The sequence below is a fragment of the Notothenia coriiceps genome, unplaced genomic scaffold (genome assembly GCF_000735185.1).
Source record: "Notothenia coriiceps isolate Sejong01 unplaced genomic scaffold, NC01 NC01_scaffold00008051, whole genome shotgun sequence".
Classification (NCBI taxonomy): Eukaryota; Metazoa; Chordata; class Actinopteri; order Perciformes; family Nototheniidae; genus Notothenia; species Notothenia coriiceps.
In genome coordinates this window covers 10,001-33,576 of record NW_011340752.1, presented here as the reverse complement: position 1 = coordinate 33,576, position 23,576 = coordinate 10,001, and the positions used below count along the sequence as shown (strand labels likewise).

Below are 23,576 nucleotides of genomic sequence, written 5' to 3'. Positions count from 1 at the left end.
ACACACACACACACACACACACACACACACACACACACACACACACGCTGTAATTGCTGCCAAAGATGCTTCAACAAAGTATTGAGTAAAGGGTGTGAATACTTATGCACATGTGATATTTGAGTTTTTATTTTGAAATCATTTGCAAAAATTATTTAAAACCTTTTTCACTTTGTCATTATGGGGTATTGCGTGTAGAATGTTGAGAAAACAAATGAATTTAATCCAAATTGAAATAAGGCTGTATCATAACAAAAAGTGAAGGAGTATGAATACTTTCCGGATGCTCTGTAATTAAAGAACTTTCAGTAATTTAGGTGATACCTTGCTGTTTTCTTGCGCTAGGTAAAAAACATGTACTATGGTTTTATGCAGTAAAATCAGTATTGCAATGTTGACAGGCCAATATCGGGGGGCAAGCAAACACCACAACCACAATACAAATAATGTACATTTCATCTCAGTAGAGGATAGGCAGAAGAATTGCCCCAAAGACTTGTACAAGTGCCAATTCAGCACTGCCAAACAATAACAGAGGAGAAATGAATACACATAGCCCGATATTATTCTGTATCATTGCAACCAGACTGGTTGCAGCCTCAACTGGACAACTCTCTGCGCCCCATGGTCCTTCTCATTTAATGATTCAACAATAAACACATATTTCATTTGTTTGTTAAATGTAATTCAGAAAGCGGCTCAAATACACTTTATTAGCCACAACTGTCTTGAAAACCCTCGACAAATGGAAAGAAAATGATAAGCTATAGGAATAGCTGGAAACATAACTTGGCAATCTATCCATTCCTTCATTATACCGTCACTAATGTAGTTAGTTCTCTTCACCTGCACACTGATCCCATGATTTATGAGCTTCTTCACACTTCATAATGTTAAACTTCCTCTCTTCTCTCCACAGATTGACCTCATGCCTCATGACGTCATCACTCAGCTGCTGCGGGTGCTGGCCATTGAGACCAAACAGGAGAAGGCCATCATCAATGCAGAGCCCACCGAGGTGGGCCTCAGCGGCCTTGAGGCCTTCTCCTTCGACTACATCGTCAAGTGGCCCCTGTCACTCATCATCAACAGGTACTCAACTACTGAATTGATCTAATATCAAAAATAGATACTTAACAAAAATTAAGTAGACATATATGGAATTCTTCTTTGTTTTTCCAGTATCCCAGATTGACAGGAATGTGTCCCTGGAAGCATATATGCAATTAAACACCATTTGTACTTGTATGTATTTTCCAGGAAAGCCCTGACAAGGTACCAGATGTTGTTCAGACACATTTTTTACTGCAAACACGTCGAGAGGCTGCTGTGCAACGTGTGGATCTGCAACAAAGATTTCAAGCTGTACTCTTCACATTGTGCCAAATGGTGAGTTGATATAAAGTGAATTTAAGTAAAAATCTCTACCAGAAAAATGTCCTCACACTGTTCATTCTGCAGGTTTGCTGCTGCCTTTGCCCTGCGACAGCGCATGCTCAACTTTGTGCAGAACATCCAGTACTACATGATGTTTGAGGTGATGGAGCCCACCTGGCACATCATGGAGAACAACCTGAAAACAGTGAGTGAAACCAGGTCCTCACTGTTATCCTACTGTCAATGTTTTTTTGTCTAACAACATCACAGTTAGCTGACAGCCAGCTGATGGTTAGCTAACAGCTAGCATTTTGTTTTGTTCTAACCTCCTGTCTTCTGAAGGCGTCAAACATCGATGACGTGCTCTGCCATCACACCAGCTTCTTGGATAACTGCCTGAAAGACTGCATGCTGACTAACCCCGAGCTCCTGAGGATCTTCTCCAAACTCATGTCCGTCTGCGTCATGTTCACAAGCTGCATGCAGGTTTGTTAACAGGAGGATAAAGAGAACATATTTCTGAATACAGTGTCTTCTTTCTGCTCCTGGAAAATACAACAATGAGGGGCAGATCCTGTTACTAAGATGTTTTTTCCTTTTGTATTTTAAAGCGGTTCACTCAGAGCAAGAGGTTGGAGCGCCTCTCTAAGGAGCAGGGGACTATGGATGGGCCTCCCACTGAGAGGGAACATGCTGAGGAGGCAGAGAAGAAGAGGCTGAACACAAAGGTATTTCCAATAGATCATCAAAAACATGACGCAAAAATATCAGAAATGTTCCATCCAAACCAGACAATATTAAATGACTGGTGTACAAAGATCTGCAGCTTCTGAGTTAAACGGTTGTGTTCTCTCCCTGCTTCAGTTATTATCTGAGCATGCAGACACCCTCCAGTCAGACGCAGGCTTTGAAACCAGCATCAGCAAGTTTGACAGCAACTTCAGCACGCTGCTGCTGGACCTGCTGGACAAGCTGAGCATCTACAGCACCAACGACTGCGAGCACAGCATGATCAGCATCATCTACAGGTACGTACAGTTTCAACTAAATGTATTTTTGCACGATATAATGTGTTTATAATACTTGATAAGGCCACTACCTTTTCCAAAGCGAACCAGTGTTTGCCTTTTATTGTCTCGCCTTCAAAACGTTTTTGTTTTTTTACGCTACGACAACATATTAGGGGCATTGTATGTTAAAAAAATGTTTCTGTGTACTGTACTAGTTTAGTATCCAGTGTTAATGACTTAATAATCTAACAGAATATTGTATTTTCGTCGTAAATTTGCCACTTTAATATCACAGAATATCCAAGTTGTTTTCTCCGAAATTAAAAATGTTTTAATTTAGTTTTTTTGTAAATATTGCCCCACTCCTCAGACTTTTTTTAACCTACAATACCTCATACAGAGCTGTACCATTAATTTAAGTATGAACATTATTTCGTATAGACTGAGCTACTGCAGATTATCCATTACAAAAGGCATGTTTTTGCTAAATACTTTGCTAACTCAGCTCCTATGATTTCACAGGCTGGATTTCAATGGGTTCTACACCGAGCGGCTGGAGAAGATGGCCATAGAGCGGAGCCAGAAAGCTTCAGCGTAGCATGTGATGACTTTGTAACAAGCAGCAATATAAACGGCCTTTCCTCATGTGTGTCCACCACTCCCTGCCAATGCAGATAGTTACCATAAAGGCAAAATAACTGATGCTTCAGTGTGTATATTATATATTATGTACTGAAGAAAATGTAGCGTTACATTCTAAGGCTTGCATCCTCATTTCAATGCTTCAAATTGTACATTTTAAGAAATGTTGAAACTGTACCGAAATGTCACTCTTAATGGGTAACTCATTGTACCTTTAAAATAAAAAAGTATGTTTGTATTCAATAAAACAAGGCTTTACTGAATAAATGTAGACTCTTAACATCTGCCTAACACTGTAAATCCCACCATAATGATTTATTTTCATGTTGTACTATATAAACTGTATTTATATACTTTAAACACAGTAGTACAGCGCTAAAGACGATAATAACCCTACAAGACCACAGTATGGCTGATTTATACATTTGAAACATGTATCATTATACCTTACATTAAAACCAAAAACATATTTTTTTCTTTCCATAAATAGAGTTATTGTGACTCAGAAGGTGTCAATGGCTGCCAACTACTCAGCATCGTTACCGCTGCCGGTCCTTTTAGCCTTTTGCTTTCCATTAATTAATAGTTACATATTAAGAATTCGCACTCCAAAAATACAATGTACCTTAAGAGTTGCATTTAAAGTTATTGTTAGCTATCTACATTAACTCACATACTACCGTGTGCTTATGTTGAGTATCAGTAAAGTGCTTTTATTTTTGAAATATTTCACTCCACCGGAAGTAGTTTGGGTGTTGTTTCTTATCAGCATGCTTGACGGTTTTATTCCGGTAATCTGCGAGGCGGCGATAAGAAGGAGTCACCGGAGGCGGGACTTCTACGGAAGGCTGCTGGTGTCGATGATTCACCGTGTGGTAATGTTCACGGCGAGAGGAGAGCCAGTGACTGAGCAGAGTGCACCATCATGGGGACGAACATGGTCTCACTGTGGCTGATATGGGGTAGGTTCTCATACTGCTATTGTCCTGCTTAAATATAACAAAGTTTAAGAGAGTTTGGATAAAAAGCTGTTAATGTGCTGTCCGCAATAGTGGAGGAAGTATTCAGTTCTTTTATTTAAAAAGGTAAAATTACTTCTATAAAACTTTAGAAAATACTCTTTCACATGTAAAAGTAATCTCCAACAAATGCTTCTTTTCTAAAAAAGTATGTAAGTGTAACTGTAAATGTTAAAAGTAAAAACATGTTCCCTTTACTATTATAGTAGCCTATATTATATTATAGAACTTAATTATTATTGTTATTACTAATGCATCATGTAAAAGTAGCATTTTACAGTTGCAGTTAAGAGGGAGCTCATTTTGAACTATTACCTTATTATTTCTATTGTTGATTGATCTAATGACTATTAATTGCTTGCTTAGTCTGTAGGTCTAAAAATACTGTAAAAAGCAAGTAAGGTCCTCACAATTACCCATACCCTAAAGTTACCTTCACGATGCTCAAAACTAAAAACTATTACTAATGTGTTAACTTGATTAAAATAATGAAAAGGAAAGCAGCAGCTCTTTGTTGGTGCAGCTTGGACACTGTACGGTTTTTTGACGATTTTTCTGTCAATAGACTAATTACCTAATAGTTTGAACTGTACTTGTATAAACTGCTAGTTTGGTAAATTACAAAGATCATATTTTTGTTGTCAAATAAGTAAATAGTGCAATACTCTGTTATATAGTGGAGTAGATATTTGTAAGACTAAAGTACAAATAACTACGTTTTTAAGTAAATTAATTTACTTACAGTCCACAACAAGAAAGAGGGAATATCAATCAACTCATATTATGTACTTTTACAGATTTCTAGGATTACTCTTAGAAGTCTGTGAAACAGATTAAAGTGCAGTTTAAAGTTCAGATATTTTGGCTTTATATGAGTAATAATGTTACTTGTGTGTGTAGTGTGTCTCGTGCAGAGCTCTGCGATGTTGTCTCATGTAGAGAGATATGAGGTGGTCACACCTCGGAGACTCCCGGGCAGACAGAAGAGGAGCCTGCAGGACAACCAGGTGACCCCTCCTGCCTCACCTAAAAAAAAACTCCCTAAAGATCATTCCTGTTTGTCTTTATTAATACATATTATTATTACAATGTAGTACTACTGATGAATTACTGTGCATGCAGGATTGCTGCTGTAGCCGGTAGTATTTAGGAGTTCCTCTTTACTACTCTATATGTTGGATAGTGTGATCTAAAACAGTGCGTTATATTATATGACCTGATCACTTATTTTGTAAGAATACATTATATTCAAAGTAAACACAATTGTCAAATAAATATTGTGCAGTAAAAAATCTAATGTTTCTATCTACTTTGCACCACTGTGTTATAGATGAAACTACCAACAGCATATCAAGTAAACTCGCTAAAGTTAGGTTCATCTTCCTCTCTAGCTATGACAGGGCTGTTCAGTTTGAATTCAAAGGGTTCCAGTTACTACACTTTGCATCTAAAAATATCATTAATATTTAAACTGTGTCCTATAGCCTCACTGTTGCCATTAAATAAAACTTCAAATAAATAAATAATAACAATCTAATTTCCGAGTAAGAGCTCATTTGAGTGGATTAGATGTGCCTTTGATCTGTAGCCGCATGTCAGAGAAAAAGCACTCTCCGTGTAGATCAATATTTACATTCATTTATCACAATTGGTCATGGGGACACTTTTGTGCATCACTAACAGTAATCCAATAATAGGCTATTATATGAAAAAATACAATATTATTCCACCAATAATTCACATTTACCTGTAGCAGAAATTGTTTTTATTACTGTGGCATTGCTAATTTTACACAAATGAATGATGTGAGTGCTTCCACTATATTTAATGAGTGTAATTGTTAGTTATTTATAGTTGTTGTATGACTGACGGACATTTTTCCACAGCTTTATCCTGACACGATTCAATACCAGTTAGCCATTGAAGGGAGGAACCACACAATGAATCTGGAAAAAAACAGGTAAACCATTTTTTGTTGATCACATTTTTTCTTTTGAATCACTTTTAAACATGTATGTCAATTTTTGTAATGATTATTTATTTTAGGAATCTCATTGGGAAAGGCTACACTGAGACACACTATTTAGAAGATGGGAAACGGGTTACAACATCACCTAATGAGGTGAGTTAGCTTTCACAATCTATTATTTAACCTAAATACTACATCATTATCTAAACATGTGTATACTTTACCTTAATAGTTCATGTGGAACTTCTCATTTCACCTTACCAGTACTTTGGACTCTACGTGAACCCAACACGATAGAGATCTACAATTCCATACCTGTGATTCACAATTTCATGGTCATTAGAAACAAAGAAGCGCTTTGTGAGTCCTTTTACTCACTGATATCTTTAATCTGATGAATGTATTCCTGTCCAGGAGCACTGCTACTATCAGGGTCACATTGAAGGCATGGAGGACTCTTCAGTCAGTGTTGGGATTTGCTCAGGCATTAGGTAAGAACATCTGGATATTTTTACAGCTTTAAACTTCCTATTTGTAATATTCCACTCAACATTTCTCCAATAGCAGTTTCTAAAACCATGTGTTCTTGTGAAATGTTGCTTCACTATTGAAATGAGGTAACCATATCGTATTACTTCACCCTCCCTGCACTATAACAGTTTTTTTAGTACATTTTTTATCTTTTCATTGTGTTTTGAAATGTCTTTCGGAGGACTTTCTTAAACCACAGTTGTCTGTGTTTGCAGTGGCTATGTGAGAGCCCAGCAGCAGGTGTACCTGATAGAGCCTCTGGGACAGTCTGATAATGGGGGCCATGCAGTGTACAGACCGGAGGACTTGAAGACCATCAACTCCTCGTCCAAAACCCCCCCGCTGTACGACCAGGACCAGGCCCAGGACCCGCGGCTCTCCAGCCTCTTCAAATCCAGATCATGGGTAGGTGACATGGGTATGATTTCATAGTAAACCATAAATAAATGTATGGTTTATTCTTTCAAATAAGAATATAAATATAAAAGCTGTATTTCTGTTTCCTTCTTGTCTTCAGAAAACCAAACCCGTTTCAGGTCCACAGAAGTTCGTTGAGCTGTTTGTGGTGGTGGACAATACTGAGGTAAATACCTTAATTTTATTCTTTTACAACTTCCATGTAATGAAGTTGGTCCTTGGGCCTAGAGATAGGGGACTTGCCGAAATAGCTTTACGGAATTGCCCCCATGCATGCCCACGCGCAATGGCCATTGGTGATGGTCAGCAGACAAAGTCCGCGACCTAAATGTGCTGATTCCTGGCATCACAAATTGTTTCTAAGGAGTGGGAACGTCACTTCTCTTGCGTAGAAGAACAAAGAGATGGAAAGGATAAAGGATACCAACTCTATATAGTTGGGTTCACCTCTACACAATCCACTGGGTCTGTAACCCTAATCCAAGAGTCGCCCAGGTTGAGAGCTATTGGGTGTTTGATTCCAAGCTCATGAGCGCTGCTGTGTTGGAGTGTTCACTGAAGAAGCAGAGAGTCGCCTCTATTCTCAGTTACTGAGAGGAAGTCTTTGTTTGTGCCAATGCCCTGAGATAAGTTCAGAGTATCCGGCGCCTCTGTGTCTCCTGATGGGATCATAAAAAGATACTACCTACTGTAGAGTCTCTGTAAAATGTTCTGACTAACTTATGCGCTCGCATGTGCAACGAACGAGGCTTTTTTAAAGAATGGTGGCCAAAATGAATTTCCTCTTTTGAATGACTGGGAAATAGGGAGAGGAGCACACACAGACATCGGGAAGGTGCCTAAAGTGTAGCCAAAAGGGGGCATTAGAAGAAGTTCTAGGACTTTTTCTGGTTGCTTCTTGGGTGCATCCATTTGGAGGTTTTGCAAGTACGTCCAACTGGTAAGAGTTCGGGTGGACCTAGAAAAGACTGGGTATATTCTTTATCCCATCTGGCCTCGGAATTCCTTTGCAGGAGTTGGAAATGTTGCTGGGGAGAAGGATGCCTTAAGGACTACCTTAACGGCAGAGAATGAATGCATGGCTGGATATATGAACCTGATCATGTTCGTCTCTTCTCTTCCTCTAGTATAAGCTATATGGAAGCGAGACTAAGTCCCGGGTCCTCGGAGCTATAAATCACGTTGATAAGGTAATTTCTAGTTTGGAACCTGTTTGCCAAGGGCCGTTCTATCAGGGCTCTTAGCCAGCAGCTCTCAGCTCATTCACTCCTGACTAACGTTGATTCCTCTGCCTGCAGCTGTATCGAGCTCTGAACATTCGCGTCATGCTGGTGGGCTTGGAGATTTGGACGTACAGAGACTACATGGATGTTGACACTAATTCAGAGACCACCCTGGACCATTTCCTCCTGTGGCGGCAGGCCGATCTTCTGAAGAGGATCAAGCACGACAATTCCCAATTTGTGACGTGAGGATCAGTCCGTTATTTCTGTGCAGATGTTAAACACAGTGATGTTATCGTTTTTACCTGATGTTTGGCTTTTTTCTCTGAACAGTGGCAAAGATTTTGACGGAGACACAGTTGGACTGGCAAATAAGTTTGCCATGTGTACCGAAAACTCAGGTGGAGTCAATCAGGTATAAATTATGAACCATTACTTACAATTATAATTTAACGACTGGAGCAGAAGGGAGTGTTTTTAATAATTTATGAACCATCCATCTGAATTTAAAGCAACAGCTCTGCTTTTCTTATCCAGGATCACCATGGCAACCCAATAGGCCTTGCCTCTACCATCGCTCATGAGATGGGACATAACTTTGGCTTGTCACATGATGCTGAAGGCTGTATGTGTGGTCCATCGTACAGCAGTGGGAACTGTGTGATGGCAGAAAAACTCAGGTAAGGATGTGACTGCAAGTGGACCTTTAAGTCCATCATGCTGCAACTTATGCATTAAAATAAATAAAAATCACTGTGAATAAACAATTAAGCAATCACTGTCTTCTGGAGTCCACATGCTTTTGGCCATTAAGTATATTTACTGTTAATAAAAAATGCATTTTATTGTAGGCAAAGCTGAATCTATTTACTCTTCTTCAGGACAGGAAATCAAGCATTCCCAGAGTTTTTCAGCGGCTGCAGTGTGGAGCAACTAGCCGAGTTCATGGCGCGGGCGCAGCCCAGCTGCTTGTCCAGACCCAGCTCCATTACGAACATCGCTGCAGGTCCTAGCTGCGGCAACAACCTCCTGGACCCCGGAGAGGAGTGTGACTGCGGCCCTGTGGAGGTAAATCTTTCAGCAGTGTCTGAGGATAATGGCACTGGTTGGAACAGTCATTTTTGAAACCTTGGAAAGTTTAAATATAACCTTTGGTGAAGGAAGCACCCTTTGGGGTTTCTGTTTTAGCTGACTGGTGTGGTTTCCTGCTTGCCAGTCTACAGCTAATAAAAGGGAAGGCAGTGGTGATTCATAGCATCCCAAGCTGGAGTTTGGCCTAAAAAATGAAAATAGTTTTCCTGTTTGCTTACATCAGAGACACTACCCTTGGCAAATAAACTGCTTGTGTTGAAGATATAAATCTGATCTGTTTAAACTTTCATGATTGTAATTCCTGTTGTTTAAACAAACATGATCAGTGAAAAAGATTGTCTTTATTCCAGGAATGTCAGAACCCTTGTTGTGATGCCTCGACTTGTCGTCTGACTGAAGGATTCCAGTGTGCTCAGGGAGAATGCTGTAACAACTGCCAGGTACTTTAGATTAAAACAACTGCGTAATCACAGTTGCTATGTGAAATTCAACCTGAGGCCCATTTTACAAGAGAATATGTTGCCAAGCACTGGGATGCTTTACAGCTGTAGTCTGAGCTAAATGCTAACATCAGCATGCTAACATGCTCCTGATGATACACAGGCAGGGGCGGACTGGCCATTGGGAATACCGGGAGTTACCGGGCCGGTACCGAAGTGGGCCCCCCACCCCCGTTGACAATTGACTAGCGGTACCGAGTTCGGTCGGCCGGTCGAGTTTCCCGGTCGGATTTTTAGTCCCAGTCCCCCCTGTACACAGGTTCAACTTTACCATATTAATTGTGTTAGAATGCTAATATGTGCTTAGTAGCAATACACTGATGGGAAGTTATTTTTTGTTTTAAATATATATTTGTTGTCAAACCATAGTCTTGGACAAATTACAATTTTGAAAAAGTCTTGGGATCACCCAAATAGGATCCAAAATGTTAACCTCAAGGAGGCACTACAGGAAATGGCAGAGGATCACCAAACTCATTAGGGTCCATCACCTGGGGATAACGAATGTGTAAACTATTTGTATTGCCAGTCCATCTAACAGATGTTTATGTATTCACACTGTTGCCGTTTGCACTTAGAGAGGAGTCAGAGGATTAACAATTTTAGTTTATATATGAATGTCAGTTATACATTTCATAGCACTTCATCAAAACGTTTTTAGTACACTGTTGGGAAAATACTGAATGAACTCCTTCAATATCAGAGTAGCACATGATAACAGAGGCCCATCTGCAGCTGTGTACGTAACATATAGCATATGATAGCTATGTGACAACGATTAACATGATGATTCAGCCACTATGGAGATAGAGATATGACAAGCATGATCCTTTCTGACGTGGGTCTTAGCTAATCCAAACTAAACATTGAATTCTGCTTTGAACCGGTATTCCTGCCTCTTGTGACTGTAACCCTCTCTTGTATAAGAATGTGAAGGACACTGTTCAGGAACTAGTTGTACCAAATACTCTGTATGTGATGACTACTTCCATTCTTGAGAGGATAATAAATACATGCATTCTGATATTGAAGCTCAAGCCAGTGATGAGTGATATTTTTCTGACGGACTGAAACTCAAACAACATTACCGGCAGAAAGGCTAAAAGAAACCTCTACACTGTGAAAGCCAGATCATCTCCACCATCAGTGGACATTGAATGCACTCTACCAAAAGACCAATCATACAGACACACCCTGCTTCTGACTAATAACTGTGGGCATCACAATAGCACCAGGACAGCATTAGTACGATAATAACAGGAAACAGAGGGTGATATCCTGCTGTGCCCATGTGCTTTGACACACCACATCCTTCCTCTCTAAAGACAGTTTCAAAGACTGGAAGAGGTGGTGGAAGTCTTGGGCTATATAAATAAAATGTGATTGATTGAAATTCCCCTTTATGCTTAATAAATCCCCTAACACTAACTTAAACCCACAGCTCAAACCGGCAGGAGGTGTATGCAGAAAGTCAGCCAGTGACTGTGACTTGCCTGAATACTGCACTGGAGAGTCAGAGCAGTGTCCTGAAGACAGCTTTGAGATGAACGGCGAGCCGTGCTACGACCGGGCGCAGGGCTACTGCTCCAATGGACAATGCCCCACACATCAGCAGCACTGCTGGAGGCTGTTTGGACCAGGTATGCTCCCCACAAAAACACAGGTTTCACTGCTTTCAGTTTTTCTTGTATAAAAAAGCTACGCCTCAAGGGGCATAAGTTAATATTAATATGATTTTCACAGAAGTACCTTAGGTTACTTTAAGAGTGTGCATTTGTTTTAAATAAAAGGACTACAGGGAATTTAATGAATATTACTCTCTCATAGAATAAAAAAATGTTCACGCATCTACATAAGTATGTTTTTAAAATGTCCATCTTCCGTGATATCCCAACATTATATAACACTCCAACTCTGAATAAGGCCTTATTATGCCTTTTGGAGTTTCCCCTTGCCTGTAGTGTGTTATGTAGGTTTGTGTGCATGTAATTGGTCTGCTAAGACATTTTATATTGGACTCTTTTGTTTACTTCCATAACATGGTGACATCACTATGTAACACTTGCGCTGCTATTGGCTAGTGCCCCAACACATTGTTCTAATAGGCAAAAGGGCAGGACATCTCTTAGCGGTTGACCAATCACAACAGAGCCAGCCAGCTAACCAATCAGAGCAGACTGGGCTCTGGTTTCAGACAGAGGGTGAAAAGAGGTGCTGCAGCACAGGCAGTATGAGACAAATAAAGCATGTATGGAACATTAAACATGTCACAGTAGAGACACTAAATACAAATATGAACCTGAAAATGAACATAAGTCCCTTTTAAGCCCTAAAATGATCCCCTAAAATCTTCTTATTTTACAATGTCTGAACGTTTTAAGGAAATTACAGCTGTGACCTATTTAAAGTAAGGCAACATTGTGGGTAAAGATATAAGTGTAAAAGACAGATAGAAAGTTAATAAATTAAACTTCAATTTTGGAGATTAGGATATTTCATACTTTCGATTCATTTTTATAATCTCTTTGAATCTCTTTTTGATGGCTTCCATACAGTACTTTAAAATGCTAACTAGAATATCTTCTATCTTCAGGGACCAGAGTTGGATCAGATGTGTGTTTTAATCTGAACAAACGGGGCGAAGAAGGTGCAAACTGTGGAAGGGACAAATTCAGCTACATCCCCTGCACTGCACCGTACGTATGCTCAACATTTATACTGAACTTTCTGCTGAAAGCACAGTGCGGTTTACTTTTTGATTTGATCTCAACATGCCCCTGAAGGAAACCTAGCACACAGAATGTAACTGAAAAGTACTGAAGACATCTGGCATTTTGACTGTTTGAGGCTAGTTTGTGCAATGTTGTAATCTGTCAACAAGCTCTTTTTTTTTTTTTTTTTTATAGGAATCTGAAGTGTGGGTCTATGTTTTGTGAAGGAGGAGGCGAGTCTATCTCAGGTAAAAGGGCAGACTTCCGCTTGTTCGGCTTAGAATGTAAACTAGCAGTGGATGACGATAAGACCAGAAACATCGACATGGTGCCAAAAGGAACCAAATGCGGACCAAACAAGGTAAAACCTCCTGTTGGGAGACGCATTACGTGGAGTTTTGTGACTTATGATGGATGTTTTGCTCAGAATCAAACATTTGTGCGCAGGTTTGCCTTGACAACAGATGTGTGGATATGTCAGTTTATGGGAAAAAGGAGGACTGTTCAAAGAAATGCAACAACAAGGGGGTAAGTGAGTTATTTTTGGGTTTAAAATCACTTGCAGCTGTTTTCAAATTGGACTTCTCTGGGGCTTGACTCGTGTTTTAATCAATGTATTTGCATTTTATATTTAGGTGTGTAACCACAAGAACGAGTGCCACTGTAACCCTGGCTGGGCTCCACCCTACTGTGACATCCAGTATGCAGATTTACCTCAAGGTACACGACACTTATCTGGATCTGATATTTTGACAGTAGATATATGCAAAGTCCAATTTTGTGAGCAGCTAAATACAAAATGTAATATTGGTTTAAACCGTGAGCTCTCATTGAGCAGCTCAGACAGAAACAAGTCTCAACTGCTCCATGAATCATTCTTATAAACATAAATGATTCATTATAAGAGATCTGCTATTTCTTCTAACTGACCTAAGTGTTCTTGATGTATCTTGGTGACCTCAGTTATTATTATGAGTCACAATTGTCATTCAAGCCACACTTTTCCATTTATCAACTTATAGGAAGTTGCCTTTCACATGTAACATCACATTTGCAAACTAGTTAAGAAATCATTTATTCTTCACAGTTAACAGCTACAAACGAAATGAATAGGAAGGAAGGACACTTTGCGGTCATCAGTTTTGAAATATCTTGGCGCCACACTTTCTTCACATTTCATAACTGTTTTTCATTTATGCTCTTATTTTTTTATACCTACAATGATCTTATAAACGTGTGCCTCAGAAATACTTATTTACATTAATCGTGACCAAACCGTTTTGAGACCCACTGATAACTTAGACTAAAGTTAACTATCTAAACACTGAGAGTCCTTTAGTTCACCTGAGCTGAGGTTATCTGGGACTCTCACTGACAGGAGAGTTCCCCCTCCACCTTGTTGTTGAAAAAGCTCCTTTGGCTTATATCCGTTAGCGTAGCTAGCACCAGATGCTAACCACAACGATCTCCGGTACCGGTGCGCTCTTGCTCGCTCGCTCAAAATGGCTACCCACACACACACACACACACACACACACACACACACACACACACACACACACACACACACACACACACACACACACACACACAGCTTGAAAGAAACCCAGAGAAGTAGGCTACTTGTACTGTAGCATATTATTTTCAAATCAATCCTTTTTCAAATTATGAATTTCACACACATAAAAAAAAGACACATTTATTGGAGGTGCTATGGCTATCCTGGGGGGTGCTTCAGCCCCCCTGGCGTCGCCACTGACTAGAACAGAACAAAGAACCTGTTAAACCTGTATTCTAAGTAAGGTGATAAGTCAATGATATGACAACATGACAGTAATGGTGTCAGACTGTTGGAAATTACTGTTTTTCTGAGCAACATATCAGCTTCCTTCTCGTTTTTTGAAGAAGCTACTTTATCAAAACCACAAGAGGAAATTCCGTATTTGCTCTCTTTAGTATTATAACAATTTCCTTGTTTTAACATGATCCTTTTTGAATTGTAGAATGTTATTTGTTCACATCATTAGGGTTTAAAGAGTCACGTTCTAACCCCTCAAAATGTTACATTTTTTGACAACAGTCAAACTGTGGCTACATGACTTTGCACATAAAGCTGTAAACAGAGATACTGTGTACAATGTGGCTCTGTAACAGTTTGATATCCCTGCCTGCAGTTCAGAGTGGGATAATAGCCGGAGTGTGTGCAGCTCTCTCCATCCTCCTGACCATCACCGCGGTGACTGCAGGGCTGATGTGTTGTAAAAAGGACAACACGGACAACTTCACCTACAAAAGGTAATTCATCCTAAAATGTGTTCTCTTGTCTGTTTTCTCTGTTTCCGTCTTCCACATTCCAGTTAAATATATTTTGTTTCTTTTACAGGAAAGTGAATTCTGCTCCAGACAAGCTGAACCCGATGTTTCAGGACGGGAGTGTTAAAGACAGACCTCAGATCAGTGCGCCCACTTTCATGGCGTCAACAGCAACACAAGCCTACGCTCCTCTGGTTGTTACCGTGACTCCCAGCAGAGCCGCTCCACAGGTACAGACAGCACCGCTACAAAAAGGATTACTCATGGAAACTCATTTTCAAAAATCATTAACTCATGTGTCATTTCAGTCAAATAGCTTGGAAAGGTTGCTATGCCAATGCAAAGTACTGTGATGGTTAATAATTGCCTTTTTCTTCCAGCCACCAAAGAAACTGTCTCCAGTCTCTCCTACAGCACAAACTGAGCCGGTAAGATTAGAAAAACAACAGCTTGCTATTTGATCTAATGCATAATGCAAACTAAAGATCATATTCAGGGTTGGCGTCTTAAGACGGCTGCTTACATCTAATTTATTTAAGCTATGGAAATCTCTGAGACATATGTGGTGTGTAACTGCTTAAAGACCTGCATTATTTTCTTAGAGTCAACAAATCCCACGAAACGACTAAAGCAAACATTGTGTTGATCTGTGTACATTCCTACTGAACAGTTATTTTCAAAACAGCTAACAAATATTTAATAGTTTTTGAAGTACTCTCAGAAGGTGGCCAACTGTACTCTTTACCCAACGTCACTCAATCAGGGGGGTATTGTGCATTTGTTGGGGACTATTTTCAGCAGAAAAGTAATCAATATTTGGTGCTGTAGTGAGTATTAGCAGCACTAGTACGGTCTTTGTGGGATTGGTACATCATTTATTCTTAAACTGTTGTTAACTCTGGGTTTATGTGTTTAAGGAGATAAAACAATAACACATATGTTCTTCTTTACCACAGGCAAAATGTCTACCTCCATCTCTGCCTCCTCTGAGTAAACCTCAGGTGAGTCTCACCTACAGTTGCTCTCACCAGGCTCTCTGCAGAGGATGAGTTCACTTTAAAAAGACTGTTCAGTAGTGCCAAAGCTCATCAGTGTAACAACCAACATGTGTTTGTTTTAGCTTCTTTAACATGAGTTCTTTATCCATGTCCTGCTTCTCATGCTACTGTAACATGAGAGTGACTACTCTGGGAATCATTTGAGTATTATTGTACAGTTGCTGGCCATTAACAATAATGGCGAAGACTACCTTTCTTTTTTGGGGTCCAAATACAATCACAGAAACATGTTTTCCACAAAGCTCCATACATGGCTACTTCATATATATATACGATTGTCTAACTGTCATCTTGTTTGTTTTTCAGTTGAATGCAGCCAAACCAGCTCCTCCTCCTGTACCTCCAGTCAAGCCTAGCCCCCCTCCTGCTGCCAGAGTCAAGCCTAGCCCCCCTCCTCCGCCCCCAGTGAAGCCAAAGACATTCAGACTCACATGAAAGTCTCAAGCAGAAAAACATCCAGCATAGTCGTATATATGGAAAAAGAGCGATCCTTTTTGGGTCATATGTGAGTCACAGATTCCAAAAACGTTTGTCTTGATGCGTGAGTGACCGCGGCTTCACCGACTGAGAATGTCTTTGATGACCAACAGCTCCACGCGGCTGTAGAAAAGTGATTATGGGGTGGAAAAAGAGTCTCAATTTATTTAACTGCCGGTACAGTTGTTTGTCAAAAAAAGTTTTTCCTGCTCACGTTTTCCTGTGTTCTCTCTACAGCGTGGGCAAAATGGTGCTCATTTGAAAATGTATATTAATATGTATTGAATGTCTGTGCAAGGGACTGTATGTAAGTAAGGGGTATTTAAGTAGAATTCAATGAGGGTACATTTCCGTATTTCCGTAATATCTAAATTGTGTCTTACATGCAGAGGTGGGAGAAGTACTCAGAAGTACCAGGGAAATCCTGCATTCAGAATGTTACTCAAGTCAAAGTACAAAAGCATTAGCATCAAAATATAGTACCAAAAGTAAAAGTAGTCATTGTGCAGATTGGTCCATTTCAGAATAATATATATGATATGTTTAATAATTATTGATCATTAAAGTGTTATCAAAGCTGGTAAAGGTGCAGCTAGTTTGAATTACTTTGTATACTATAGGGTAGCTTGTGAATTTACTCCAGGTGGAACTAAAGTCTGATTTAACACTTGATTATATTTCACATCATTCATCCAGATCTGCAAAGTACAAGAGTAAAAGTACACGATTGATCTCTGAATTGTAGTGGAGTAGCATTAAATGGAAATACTCAAGTAAAGTACAAACAAATCAAAATGATACTTAAGTACAGTACTTGAGTAAATGTACGTAGGCACCTCCCACCTCTGCTTACGTGTATAGCCTTACCTTACCATTTAAAATTTGCTATGTACATTTCGATATCATTTCAACATTATTTATTGTCCATTTTCCAAGAGGGTTACTTTTAACAAATAGACATTGTAAATTAAATTAGATTCAAGCCACTATCATAGGTTGCAAACAGAGCTATTTTATTTATTCTAGAATTGTTGTACAATTGAATCACTGTTGTGTTATTATGAGATATGAGGGGGGAAGTTTTGCTTATGTATATACAGTCCCTAAACTGCATCTAAAGCCAGTCTGTGCCTTCTACAAGAGTCATCTTTGTGTATCACTTTGCACTGTACTTAAAAACTTTATGTGTGAATGGCACACAGATGACCTGTGTGTGGCTGAAACACTTACATGCTTCTTTGTTTGTCTCCAGTCCCGAGGGTGTGTGTGACAGGGCCTCGGGGAAACACTGCATGTAAATGTGAATATCATTTTGAATGAATTCCTATGTAAAGCTTTATTTTCGCAACAAATAAAGTGCACTTTATATAAGTATGGTTATTATGTGGATTGCATAATGATGAAAAGTTATATTTTTCTCAATGAAGCCTGTTGTGGGAGCTTCTCTGAGCGTCTCTTATGAGCCCAGAAAACAGGTCGGTTAGCAGTTCACTCATGTATTTTGGTCTCAAGTGAGAACAAGCGAGGCAGACTGAGAGCTGCCATCATCTCGGTTTCCTGTTCAGGCTTCTTAAACAGCTGGACACAAAGGCTGATGGGTCGTTTGTTCCCATTCTAACAAACTCTGAGTTCTCGTGGGATACAAACTAAGAACATTTTGAGTGAAATAGCAAAAAGAGCCTGAAATATTATTAAAGTCATTCATGTTCCCCTGAGGATGACTCCTACTGACTTTAGGGGTCCTCTGACTTTTCCCTTAGCGTTCACATTTGGGGTTTTTTGTAAAATGTTTCGACCATTATTGGATGTATTGCCATTACATTTTTGGTTAGACATTTGTGTTTCCCTCAGGATGTACCGTAATGACTTTAACATTTCATCTAGCAAAACCAAGAGCTCACAGTAGCTATTTAAACACGTTCACAATATTCCTATTCCTCTTATTACATGGCTAATGACAATTACTTTTCAATTACATTACCGATTAAATGCAGCTGTAAATACTTCAGTTAACATAAATCACCCCATTAAAACAAATACTGCGTGAGTAAGTAGTAAGTGGGGTTTCCCTTCTAAACAGAAATATAAAGCCGTTCTCATGGTTACGCATCTTTCAGTCTTTGGCATAATCTACTTGTCTAACTTGGAAAATGCCTCTTTGGAAAAAGGCCTGACTCAGATTATGCCATTTAGATTACCCGTATCAAATTCGGAATTTGTCATATTCGGAATAATAGCGGAACAGTGGCATGGAAATGTAGTTTATCCAATAATTTGACTAAATATCTGCAAATCTAATAACAATCCAACCAGCTCTATTCAGCCAAAGCTCTGCTGTGTCCAAAGCAGAGAGACTCCAGACTGTAGTCTAATGTTAAATGTCATAATGCATGTTCTCAGCTATACAAAGTGTCTATAGATCTTTCTGCTTTGTGTTTTATGGACAAATCTTAGCTGTTTTGATCAAACCATATCATCATAAGAAGCAGCAGATTCCTTTTCTCAAAGTCAAAGGCTTTGGTTAGATGTCAGAAATAGGCTCTGTGGTTTGTTAACACTAGCTCAAAAGTGTTGTTAATGTTGTTGCCCTGCTTGTGAATTGATAAGCTCCTACAGTATGCGTCTTAAAAAAGGTGTTGGCTAACAAGGGAAACATTTGACTAAAAAACATCATCAGAGAAAAATCTAGTCCTCCTTTTGCCTACTCTAATTCTGTTTTTTGCATTTGGGCAAACATTGAATGCATCATAAATGTTTGCTTGTTTTCTGCAACAAACCGAATGGGATACTCAGTAGATTTTGTGGATGGATCCACCGGTTTGCCTACAAAAGTACATCCTCCCTGAAGCACTCTATAACAGAGGCTGAATTGTTCCATATGTTCCTAAGTGAGCAGATCTCCCACACCCTCTCCAGTTGTATTCTTTATAAGCACATGTTTGAACCCGTTCATCCTAAAGAGCATTAGAGAGGTCCAACTCTGATGCTGCTGATCAGGTCTGGCTCACAGTCCAGTTCATCCCCACTCGGTTGGACGGGTTGGAAGTCTGTGCAGAACAGCCTAGTTCTTCCAACCATAGACTGCTTCCAACGCAGAACTGGGAAAATATTTCAAAACCGCTGAAAATGTTGAAGATGTTTTCGAGGCAGGAGGAGGGAGTTGAGGAATGTAGGCCCGAGCAAAGGGGAGTTAGTCTGATTCGCTCTGAATCACAACCTAAGCAGCTTGTAAACCAGCGCTGTTTACAATGACTGTGGTTTGTTCTACAGCGAGGCTCTGTCTCTGCTTGTTGCTCTCTCAGATCAGATTTACTGGACTGAATCCACAGGGGATGATATGCAGTGACATCATCCGTCTTGAAAGGGGATCTGGGCGTTTAGTCTAACATGCAGCCATGTGCTTGTTTGAACAATCCACAAGAAGACTTTCCAACAATGCCATGATGTGTCTTTTCTTGTTCTTCCATGTTTGATTTAACTTCAGTTTCCTCATGTCTCAGACTCAGTCCTAAATAATGTCTAAATAACAAGATATGACTGATGACAGCTTGCTGGTTGAAATGTTTCTGCCGCAGGAGAGAGCAGACAGAGTGACAGAACATGAGTTTCATGGTGTTAACCCTCATGACAAATCACTTCCACATTTTGTTAAGCAGCTGAGGCTGAACGGGACCAGAAAAACGTAAAGACTGGCCGTGAGAAGGAAGGAAGGAGGATAATCTCTATGACTCACTGTTAATCACTCACTTTGAAGGCCAGAACAAAGCCTAAATTGTTGACTCAAATCATCTTGATAGTTTCAGCTTTTTAAGAGCAGGAGTAACTGAAGGGTCCTCTACTGTGTCACAATTAGAAAACCATCGAACAGAGGTAACAGCTGTTGTTTCTCACTCCTTTCCATGTGACGTCCTTATGAGTCAAAAATAAAAGGAACTCACTTTATTCTGGGACATTTTTAACAGAATCCATAAAGGTGTTTTATTTCAGACAATAAAGATAAATTGTGTTCTGTCTGAGCATCAGTGGTCTACGTATTCTTTACTTGACTAAAGTAATTGGAGATATTACCATGAAATAGAATGGCCAATTTCAAAATAAAATACATGATGTTACTAGATTAAAATTGTGATGTTCAAATGTGTTTAGTTTAATGTTGCAGATGTTATCAAATCAAGCTCGACACAAAACATTTGACACAGGATTAAAGTATATCATTTATATACAAAAAAACGAATACATTAGTTATTATAGAAGATATCAGTTATGTTTGCCTTTTGCCTGATTCTGCATCACATACATAAGAGCAGGGGTGCTTTGAGCTTGTTGCTAACAGATGCTAATGTTTTGCAGGTATGTTTACCCTCTGAAGTTAGCAAGCTTCGCTAATTGGCATTTGCCAGAGTACAGCTAATGGGAGCACGATTGATTTTTCAGGTATTTGGTAAAATAAAAATAAAAAAGGAAAAACAGTATTTCTTTTTTTACATGATGGTGTTAGAAGATATCTTAAGGAGTAACCAAAGTCATTAGAATTCATTCCGAGAGGGTCAGGAATGCCTGCACAACATTTCAATGATGAATGTTTGGCATCAAAGAAGAAACAGTGCACTGGAAGCAGGTTCATGCCAAAGTCATTTTATTTTATTACCAGGCAAACATTTGATCTTTGTACAATGACAATTCAAAAAATTTAACATTTTAAGACCGATGGAAACAAATACTTAAATGTAAAAATAATTGAAGAATTGAGTTACTTAAATACCAAGAAGATATGTTTATCCACATCATAAATACAACTCAGAGGGTTTACTTGTCTCTAGCCCGAAGTTACCACCTGACTGGAGCTGCAGTACATTCAACTATTAACCGTCTGGGCTCCAATCACTCACCTGATCTCACTGTGGGTCACACCTTATTGTACAACGCCACGTTCATGTCTTAGATAAAATAGTCCAGCCCAGAGTTAAAAGCATTCGTTTATTCAGTGAGTTTTCAAGCAATAAATGCCTAATGTACCTACCCTAATGTCTTTTTGAAATGTTACACAGTCAAATGATAATACATTCATCTGAAAGTAGTCCCATTGACTATTTATAAGTGTCAACTACTGAATGACAAATTCATACTTTTTTTGTCAGATGTCAGAAGATATTAAAATATGCTCCTTATAGTCTTTCCTAATAATTACTTATTTTGAAGTGACTGAAGCCACTTAAAGATATTTATTTTTCTGTAAGACCTGAAGCTACAAATCCTCACATTGGAGATTGTATTTATATAGTATCTATTATTTAATCCTTCTTTGAAGTTTATTTCTGTCCCATTGTCTAATTTGTGCCAACCTGATTGGAAACACTGAACATTTTGAAAAACATAAAACGTCCAAATATTATTTATGACAATGAACTTGGCGGTGTTTTGAACTTGGCGGTGTTTTGCCCTTTCTAAACGCTTTAAGTAGCATTTGCCTTTTACAGATTTGATTGAGATTTGTTTCAACTCTGCACTACATTTCCATGGAAACTAAACATTTGTAGCTGTGCCCTGAACGCAGCATTATAATCCAGTGAAATAAAATGTGCACATAAATGAGACATGACACTTATCTGGCAGACAATTTAAAAGACATGTACAGTATGGACAGTGTATACACATGATGGCCAGCCACGTCTGTCACATATATCATGACAAAAGACTTCTGCCTATGATACAGAACATTTAAAAATAATACTCAAAATAACATTTACAGAGTCTAAACCCCAGACTGTGGATAGCCAAATATATCAAACTGATTATGAGCGACATTAATAACAGTTTAACTGTTTGTAAATCTTTCTCGGCAGCCTGGAAACTTTGCCAAGAGGATACATGGGAGTATCAAAGTGCTGTTTGCTTGATTGTAATTTCCTCCCCACCCCCCCTCCCACTGCGACCTGTGTTTCCCGGCACACTATTGAACTCGCTCCCATGTTTTCTGTCCAGTACTGTCATGTAATAGATCCTCCTCTTTTTGTTGCATGACAGTAACAATGTATTTCAGATGTTTTGTTTATTATGATGTGTATTGTGCAGCAAAAGAAAAAAGTAGAGGAAACGGCTTCATTGTTCATATAAAAACATGAATCCACCAAAGAGACGACGGAGTGGACGGACCGAGCATGAGCGGGATCCGTCCGGAGAGTTTCTTTAAAGACAGTAGTCCTGAGTCCATGTACAACGTTGTTTTTTTCTCTGGTCTGCTCGGTGTTAGCAGCTTACAGTCTGTAGTGTAACACGGAGCACAGGCGGGGTGGGAGGACGCGACTAAACGCTTACGCATTTCTCTTTTTTAATTTTGTTGTTAAAGTTTCGTATTGAGTCCAGCTCCAGTCTCGGTCCTTGAAAGAGCAAAACCACCAGGCGTTAAAAGTCAATAAGAGTCAATTAAAACACACACACACACACACACACACACACACACACACACACACACACACACACACACACACACACACACACACACACACCTAATCACCTTCCTTCTCTGTGTCACCAAAATGTATATGAAGTATTCTGATCACATATTAGTATTTATACTATGGAACACCAATAAAACAAGTTGGACTAGCTGTGTATCAAAGAGTAAAGACATTTTGTCAAAGCTGTACTACAGAAATTCAGAGTTTCCCACCATTAGTTAATTCAGTCATGTTATCATGTAGCCCAAAAGTTGAGTAATACACTGGTATCGGGTTGGTAGCAGTTGAAGTACCAGAAGGATTTGCATTGGTACATCTGTACAGACACTGTGAGTGTTGACATGTGTTGCTCTGTTTAGAAAGAGAATTGTTTGTAAAAGTATGCAACAGTATTCCAATATTAAGAGATTATTATATAGTTTATTTTTTATGAAATGGAGCTGACACTTTTCTGAGTACTAATGAATTCCTATGCAATTTAAAAATCACAATTATGACATATTGTTCCTTCGGAGAATTTCATGCGACTGTCTGTCTTTGCTGATGTGTCAGCACGCAATAAGTGGACTTGAAAAGATGGAGGACAAGTTTAAAAGGAGAACTCACCACTATGCTTTTGGCCTGGTCGTCAGCGGCCTCCTGCATCAGGCTGGTCAGGTGACTAAGGTACTTCTGGTTCTCCTGCAGCAGACGGGGCGCAGCGTCGCTGCAAAGAAACACACAAACAGTTCAGAGGCCTGTTCACAACTTAATCACATGAAACCCCCCATGACATGTGC

The 23,576-nt window shown here is 39.3% G+C and overlaps 3 protein-coding genes across 3 annotated transcripts in view; 2 read left to right on the top strand and 1 right to left on the bottom strand.

The window, feature by feature from the left end:
• tubgcp2 (tubulin gamma complex component 2) overlaps nucleotides 1–3,430 on the top strand; it is a 10,032-nt gene extending 6,602 nt beyond the window's left edge. The window contains exons 12-18 of the mRNA XM_010769952.1: nucleotides 920–1,092; nucleotides 1,261–1,389; nucleotides 1,462–1,582; nucleotides 1,720–1,863; nucleotides 1,989–2,105; nucleotides 2,242–2,405; nucleotides 2,910–3,430. Coding sequence (XP_010768254.1) covers nucleotides 920–1,092; nucleotides 1,261–1,389; nucleotides 1,462–1,582; nucleotides 1,720–1,863; nucleotides 1,989–2,105; nucleotides 2,242–2,405; nucleotides 2,910–2,985 — 924 coding nt within the window. The 3' untranslated portion in view covers nucleotides 2,986–3,430. The remainder of the gene's footprint in view (nucleotides 1–919; nucleotides 1,093–1,260; nucleotides 1,390–1,461; nucleotides 1,583–1,719; nucleotides 1,864–1,988; nucleotides 2,106–2,241; nucleotides 2,406–2,909) is intronic.
• Nucleotides 3,431–3,873: 443 nt separating this feature from the next.
• On the top strand, nucleotides 3,874–16,857 carry adam8b (ADAM metallopeptidase domain 8b). The gene is made up of 23 exons (XM_010769950.1): nucleotides 3,874–3,991; nucleotides 4,949–5,055; nucleotides 5,935–6,008; nucleotides 6,095–6,170; nucleotides 6,432–6,508; nucleotides 6,764–6,953; nucleotides 7,066–7,131; nucleotides 8,093–8,155; nucleotides 8,264–8,433; nucleotides 8,522–8,603; nucleotides 8,726–8,868; nucleotides 9,070–9,256; nucleotides 9,631–9,720; nucleotides 11,222–11,420; nucleotides 12,374–12,476; nucleotides 12,687–12,852; nucleotides 12,939–13,019; nucleotides 13,127–13,211; nucleotides 14,666–14,786; nucleotides 14,875–15,034; nucleotides 15,185–15,232; nucleotides 15,761–15,805; nucleotides 16,169–16,857. The coding sequence occupies exons 1-23, from the start codon at nucleotides 3,955–3,957 to the stop codon at nucleotides 16,295–16,297; spliced, it is 2,499 nt and encodes an 832-aa protein (XP_010768252.1). The 5' UTR covers nucleotides 3,874–3,954; the 3' UTR covers nucleotides 16,298–16,857.
• A 4,101-nt stretch (nucleotides 16,858–20,958) lies between these two features.
• The window catches only part of LOC104944423 (inhibitor of nuclear factor kappa-B kinase subunit alpha-like), a 6,679-nt gene continuing 4,061 nt past the window's right edge, over nucleotides 20,959–23,576 (bottom strand). Inside the window, exons 5-6 of the mRNA XM_010769949.1 lie at nucleotides 23,404–23,503; nucleotides 20,959–22,716 (exon numbers count right to left, since the gene is read on the bottom strand). Coding sequence (XP_010768251.1) covers nucleotides 22,651–22,716; nucleotides 23,404–23,503 — 166 coding nt within the window. The 3' untranslated portion in view covers nucleotides 20,959–22,650. The remainder of the gene's footprint in view (nucleotides 22,717–23,403; nucleotides 23,504–23,576) is intronic.